General features: G+C 38.6%; 2 protein-coding genes across 3 annotated transcripts in view; one reads left to right on the top strand and one right to left on the bottom strand.

The window, feature by feature from the left end:
* The window catches only part of gnptab (N-acetylglucosamine-1-phosphate transferase subunits alpha and beta), a 24,384-nt gene extending 20,239 nt beyond the window's left edge, over positions 1-4,145 (top strand). For both annotated transcript variants that reach the window (XM_010776576.1, XM_010776575.1), the window contains exon 21: positions 2,696-4,145. In XM_010776576.1, coding sequence (XP_010774878.1) covers positions 2,696-2,767 — 72 coding nt within the window. In that variant the 3' untranslated portion in view covers positions 2,768-4,145. The remainder of the gene's footprint in view (positions 1-2,695) is intronic.
* Positions 4,146-4,551: 406 nt separating this feature from the next.
* chpt1 (choline phosphotransferase 1) overlaps positions 4,552-7,532 on the bottom strand; it is a 15,150-nt gene continuing 12,169 nt past the window's right edge. Inside the window, exon 8 of the mRNA XM_010776550.1 lies at positions 4,552-6,219. Coding sequence (XP_010774852.1) covers positions 6,103-6,219 — 117 coding nt within the window. The 3' untranslated portion in view covers positions 4,552-6,102. The remainder of the gene's footprint in view (positions 6,220-7,532) is intronic.

Genomic DNA, 7,532 nt, shown 5'->3' with positions numbered 1-7,532 from the left:
TGATATATGGCGCAACACAAAGATATTCCGCTCTGTGCAAACCTTTGACTCTAATATGTCATCAACATGAAACAAGAATATGAACCTGGCTTTAATGTTCACACAAGAGTTCTACATCCTGACACATCCTTCATCTACACTGTCTCAACTGAAAGAGGACCAGAAACACATTAAAAATATAATAAAATGTGGAGACTTTGGGATATTTATCTCCCATTATTTACTTTTCGGACATTTTACAGACCAAACATGTCGTTGATGTCACTGTTTAACTACCACTTTTTCTGAAAAATGCATAAAATGATGCAATATATGTTAAAAACATGGTTTATACATGTAATTACTGGGGTTCCATTTCTTCTGATTACCTAATTTGGGCGTGCACATTTGCCACGAGCAAACCTACCTCTTTTGTATTTGGAAAGGTTGGCATGTATGACAATTGTCCCTCTACTTAGTTTTGTTTAAATGTATGAGTTTGCTTACCAAGATCCTGTTACTGCCCCCTAACTGAATATGGGAAATCTGAAGCTCAAACATGTTGCTATTGCAAATGGAATAATAAAGAAAACCTGTCCAACAGTTATCCGTTAAACCTAACTTTTCCATTTTACATGATGGTGTGAATATGCATTTGAGGAATAAAAGGCCAATCATTTCTTACCATCATCAACGGCATTTGCTTCAGAGTAATTCACAACTTTTGTCTTCCTGTGTGTCAAGGATAAACAACGAGTTAGCGTTAATGAACATTAACAACATCAGACGAGTAAAGAGTTAGGTTTCTAAAAAGGTCTTCACAAACCTTGGTGGTCGGTCCATTGTTTGTTTATCCAGTTTACATTAACCACGTCAACGCTGGGTTAGCTGCTTCTGAAACACAAGCTAATGTTTGTTAGCCTTACCTAGCTTTAATTGTTTCAAATGCTAACGGTACATTCACCGAGTGAATTGTGTCTTCTAGTACTGATATAGCTAACTAGCATGTTAGTTTTGTTACACAGCAGCCAACTGAAGCGCTTATTATTTTCAACCTCCCGCCTGAACCGAGCAGATGTGACGTTGTGTTGACTAATTTGACGAATACCGGCAGCAGATTCGTTTATTAAAATACATGTATATGTGTCTCTTGCAGCCCTTAAAAAATAAGACTAAAGCAGGAAATGATTATCAGTAGGAAGTTGATGTCGAACATTTATAAATATACAAGTGGCACTTATTCCATATTTTTCTTCAAATCTGTTGAATCTGCTTCTGATAAACACCCTGTAGTGCATACTGTATTATTGTTTTATTGCGATGGAGGTGTGCTCAATCTGGTTAGTATTATTCTGTTTTGGGATATTTTGACGTTTTCATAGTATAATATGGGGTCTTAATTATAGTTGTGCGCTAGTAATTATATCATACATGTAATGTGTTGTGGCTGTGAACATCATGGCTATAAAAAATATAGCACCTGGGTTCATTATACGGTCGATCCCATACAGCAGTGACCACCAACTGGCGGCCCGCGGGCCACATTCGGCCCGCCAGACATTCTCATCCGTTTGTAACGGAATAAATGTAACGGCGTTACGTAAATCAGAATACACAAATCAAGTAGGCTAACTGTATTCAGCTGGCGTTACATTTGAAAAACGAGTAACCTGATAACAGTTACTTTCGTAAACCTGAAGTGAATACATTTTGGAATACTTATTGGAATTATTGGTGGAAAAGATTCCTCACAAAATGTAATATTCATTACCGGCAGAACTGTGTGCACACTGCACAGCGCTGCAGCATGTCTCTGAGCAAAAGAGAGATGCAGCGTGTCTGTGAGGCCCCGCCCCCACACGCAGATGAGAGAGAGAGATCTCTTTTAAAATATATTGAAAGTTAGAAACGGAGATGGATAGATAAAATCTGCAAGATAACGTTTTATGTAGTATTTCTTTATTTTCGAAATTATGACATTTCATAACGGGATAAAATCAAAGTGAATGGCCTGCTGCTGCTGAATGCATGGGGCAAGTGACTGGAAAAAGTTTTAAAAGTTATTACATCGTTTCAGATAATAAATAATAATGATAATTCATTCTATTTAGGGGCGCCTTTCAAAGCACCCAAGGACACCTTACAATTCATAACNGACCAATCATTTTAGCCTGGCTAAAGTAACTGGATGGCCTACCTGCCTGTCAACCTTCCATCTGTGCACAAACTTATCTCGTGCCCTCATTGGTCATGTGCACGTTCGTGTCGTGTGTGTTGGAGGAGGGGCTCTGTAAGGAAGTCTGAAGGAAGGGGCAGATTTTTTTCGGCCTCGTACTTTAAAATTCTAGCGCACTCGAGCTGCACTTCTACAATTCTAGCGCACTCGAGCTGCACTTCTACATTCTTACCTGCCCTACCTTTAAGTAGAAAATAAAAATACACCAAAATAATAATGATTTACATAGATCTAACATAGAAGTATCATATATTTATACATGCAAAATATACGGAATATACACATTTGCAGTAAACATACATAAATCCGCGTTGCTAGCTCTACAGTAGCTCCATATTGAATGGACGTATAGGAGAGTGCTATCCATCTTCTCGTTCAACTCCCTGCCAGTCATCCTCTTGCTAACAGACAGTTTTGATGTCTCCCTAGTTGCATGTTGTTTCTCATTATGTAATTTCCTCCGCTCCCCTCTCCCTGCAGCTGATTCTTCTAAAGCGGAAGCTGTTCCCGAGACGCAGAGTGAACAAGGACAGCAACCCTGAGCGGGTGTGAGAGCGAGGAAGACTTCCCTCTCCTCTTCTTTCTGCACTTCAACCACCTCCACCCTTTCTCTCCTGCTCATTGGAGAGGATTCGGACCGGGTGGAAACAGGAGTCTGAAATCCCGCCTGCTTGTGTTGCATCAGCACGGACAGAGGATAGAGACTCGTGTGAGATTGTGATGAAACATTTTTTCATAAGATGATGGATGGGGCTGTCCGGTAAAAGGAGTCACAGCCAGAAAGAAGAAGCGTACAATTCTTCTTTTCCTCCACTGGGGGGCATTTGAGACTTTTGTAAAACACAAACACAAACAAACACAGAACACTCCCTCCACACTGCACCCCCCTCCTCATGTCCTGCCCTCACCACCCTGTGATTGATGTGCTGTTAAAGTGTGAAGCATTTGACAGCAGCTGGTCAGGGCTCTGTGTGTGTGTGTGTGTGTGTGTGTGTCTGTGGGTGTGTATGCAGGTGTGTATGCAGCAAGCACGTTCTACCACAATATCCACAAACTTCTGTGTTTCAAACTCACACTGATTAATGTCACTATTTTCCTAATTGATTGCTCATTTGAGTCACTTTTTCAAGGCAATATGCCAAACATGTTCTTCTTAAATATGAGTTTTTATCATCGAATGTTTCTTTATAATCAGGTTTTGCATCATTGTTCAAACTAAAATAGACATCTGAAGTCATCTTGGCTGCCGAGAAATCATGAGGGGCATTTTTCCCTTTTTTTTTTTTTAAAGACAAAACAATAAATAGAATAAAGAAATTATCGCCTGACGAAAAGCTTGGTACTTACAGCTCTGGATATGATTGGCTTTTAGCGCTATGGCTTCATTTAAAAAAAAAAATAAAAATGAAGGAAAAGGTATATAGAAGGGGAATCAAATAATTGTGTCGGTAAAAAATATGAAAACTTGAAGTGCCTTTGTTCATTCCTGCTTGTTGAACGTTTTTGTTTCTTTCCTGTTGTTTTTTAAATGTTTCACACCCTAATCTAAGGATTTATAATGAGAATGAATGGGATAATATGGTTTAAAATGTGGTACAAATGTAAATGATTGTTGGAGCAACATGTTCGTGGTGCTACAGCGTTCATAGCCACCTGTGTGTGTGTCTCTGTGGGACTCAACAGGCTCGCTACTGTCTGAAATTCAGACCCCTCAGCATGTTGTGTAACTTATTTTGATTGTATTATTGTGACAGTGAGCCGGTGACTGATGCATCTGATGTTAAATAAAGCAGAATGTAAACATAGCCTCAGACAATGCACGTGCCATAACGGTCACGTGTATTATCTCTGATGTCAGCAGCAGTGAACTACATATCTGGAAAATCAGCTCAGTGACTCATCTGACGGAAATAAAATGTGGTTTCAGTTATCCTGGTGTTTTTGTCATTTGTTCAAGTGCACTTTGAGGTACTTGATTTTTTATATTTTGTGCTACTTCATTATGTCTTACGTTTGTTTTGATATTGTAATGTGAACAACACTGCATTCATGGTAACAACCATAATGTATTCCTTTGTTCTGAAACCATGTAATTAGATTCAAAAAGCTTATCTTGATATTATATCTTTGAAGTTGACTTATTGGCTTAGATACTTTAAAAAAAAAAGAAAAAGTTATTTGATACTCAAACAGGTAAAAATATCCAAACTTTCTCAAAAACAAGACATACAGCTCTGTCAGATATACAGTTCCAGTTACTTAGGAACATCAATGCTTTCAGCTAAATGCTAACGCCAATATGCTAACACCAGTAGCTACAGTAACAACGCACCACATGAAAAATATTTTTCTTTATTACAATCTTTTCCACCCATACAGTTTCTGTTAGTAGAAAGGTGTTTTACTGTTATTATTGAACAGTGCAACATGGTGTTGAAATCAAAGTCGTACATTTCAATGCATAGTTCCAAAGTCCATCGTCAATTATGCAAAATCATCTTTTTTTTTTTAGAACATGCTGCTTTTCAATGTCCAATATCCTGCAGGAGCAGAACCTCAGAGGAAGATCATTTTATTTCTCCAAAATAAAACTCAAGAGTACCATTGTCTTTACCCTTATATATAGTTAAGCGGCATTACAGAAATATCCCTTTTGATCCAAATGAACCTGAATAATGAGTCGATCAGATTACAGGAACTCAGTAATGTTAAATAAATGCAAAATTACTGATAATCCAACAGATCTTTCAAGGACCAAATGAATCGCTCACCGATACATGACACAATAAGTGAAGAAACCATGAGTGAACAGTTCCAGTAGCGTCGTGTTATTACTATTGTCTGGTATGATACTTCAGTGGAGAAAAAAAAACACATACAAAGCTGTTTTAAATATTCACAAGTTAAACAGTAATTACAACAAAAATATTTAAGGCGTTTTCAGTTGAATTCTGTACAATCACAAATAATTAACTATTAGCCCTTCAGGGAGAAGAACAGAGAAAGCAGTACGTGTCGAGTGTTAGTGCTTCATCAGGCGACAGCGCTCTAAGAGGCTGAGGTGAGTGTGTTTACGTTCTTTTTCCAGGATTGCAATATGAGACGAGTAACTGAGAATAAAAACATGAATTAAAAGTTTGTATGAGAGGCCTGATAGAAAAGCCGTCGTAATGTTTCAACACTAACACCGCCCGTAGCCCCGTCACATAGCGCGTTGACAACTTGCCAGTCCACATTGCAAACTTCATTGGATAATATTTGAGGTTTTTATTATTTAAATTTGCATTTTTAAGCCCTGATTAATGCCAGATTGAGTAACATTCATTTTATAAATAAAAACTAATTAAGAACACTTTCAGGTACTGCATTTAGTATGGGCATATATCAAAGAGCTTTACCTCATTTGCAGTTCTATATATTTATGTATTTAAATGACATAACAGATTTTCAAACACAATTTAAAGCAGATAAATGCTTTGATATTTGCCCAAACTATAAAGTACCTGTTAAAGATTTTGGTATTTGATTAGAGTAAGCAGGGAGTAGATGTAACAATCTAAACTTTATTTTTCTGACAACATGCAATTATGTCTAAATTAAAATATGTTTGGCTACAACAGCCAATGAGGAAATTGAGGGAAGCTCTGGTTCCGTGTTCTTTTTTCATTCAATATCTTGATCCATGCTTTTTTTTCCTTTTTTTGGTTTGTAGTGATGAGTTGGTTTTATGTTTCCATTTTGTGAGAGAGGCAGTTTCAATCGGATGTGGTCACTTTGTCAAGGCTGCAGTGGCTCAGGGCAGAGGAAGGTCTATCCTCGTCATCGCCTGCTTTCAGGAGCGGGGAGAGGTCTGCGTCCCCCCCCGCCTCCTCCCGCCGGGCAACCGGTCAGTCGTGCTTGCCGTGGCTCTGCGCCGTGATGCTGAACACTCGGATGCGCAGATGGGAGGCGATCTGGAGGCACACCCCCGTACAGTAGCGTGCGAGATCAACTAGAGAGAAGACCTGGAGGAAGATGGAGGCGATCAGACATCAAAGGCTGGATACAAATATACTATAAACTTCACTACACGGGCATGGGGAATGGGAGAGATCAGCATCTGAATTCATTATGTATATATAGATATATATATATATATATATATATATAGGAATATATATATATATATCTCTATATGAGAATCAGAATCAAGTTTATAGCCAGGTAAGTTTACACATACAAGGAATTTGCTTTGGTGTCTGCTGGTGCGAACATAAACAATCTAAGAAAGTTGCAATAGTAGGTTAAAATAAAGATAATAAAAATAAGTACTTTTAAGAAACTATTTAGCATTCAAAAAAGAATACAAAAGAAAGGTGAGGTAGGTAAGTTTGAGAAACCGGCTCGAGATACACTTTTTATTATATTCCATGGAATGCTCTTAACATCCCGATAGCAATGAATATCTTAAGTGCTTTGACAAAACATCGATAAGAAAAAGTCATCTGTGGAAGCCGTAGTACTGTAAAAAGCACGACACGAAGGCCAATTATGACATTTCGAAACTGTACTTTCCTATTCCAGTTTTTGTCCAGTTACGGTGGCAAGGTATATACACTAAACGTCCCACTTACACCATTTCATCATGATCTTATTCGTATTGTCAACCCGTTTAGAGTGATGAAACTCAAGGTTTCACGGTACCCTTTCTTCTTCAACTTCCTCCATTTTGAAATTGTTAACCATAAACCTGGTTGCACCAATGACGGACATGTAAAATAGTTTTTCAATCCAACGGTTCTGTAACGACCGTCAAAAAAGAAAAATTTTCGCCAAAAACCAACCGTAGGTGAATTTCTGCGTGGGGTGTGTCCCACACTGCCCAAGAAAGACCTACTAATCACTGGAGTTTAGCCGGTGTCCACACAGGTCATGTAATTAACGTGGGCGTCAAGACAACATTTACGACCGAGTGAACCCTAAATGATTTGTTCCTAATCCCCTGTAACAATTACAATAGTTCAATGTGGACACTAAAAGGATGATTCTTTTTTCGTTTTCCTTACTATTTCACCAATCATCAACTTGGTTTCCAAATTAGTCCATATAATTTCCAAGACCCCATACATTTAAACCCCTCTTTGGTCGAAGTTCACGCCGATTCATAAACTTTATGTGTTGGCCTTCTTTTAGCGGTGTGAAGGAAATGTCTCCGGGGAGGAGGTTGTGTGTGCTTGCGCGTGTACTGGTTACTCCCCGTGCTCTAATTCAAACCACGGTGTCTACCCTTCGACTGTCCGTCATCCCGGTTAGGGTCAATAAAACCGGCCCGGCCGAA

Source organism: Notothenia coriiceps, unplaced genomic scaffold (genome assembly GCF_000735185.1).
Source record: "Notothenia coriiceps isolate Sejong01 unplaced genomic scaffold, NC01 NC01_scaffold00017074, whole genome shotgun sequence".
Taxonomy (NCBI): Eukaryota; Metazoa; Chordata; class Actinopteri; order Perciformes; family Nototheniidae; genus Notothenia; species Notothenia coriiceps.
The sequence above is the reverse complement of the archived record's forward strand: the minus strand, read 5'-3'. Positions and strand labels throughout refer to the sequence as shown.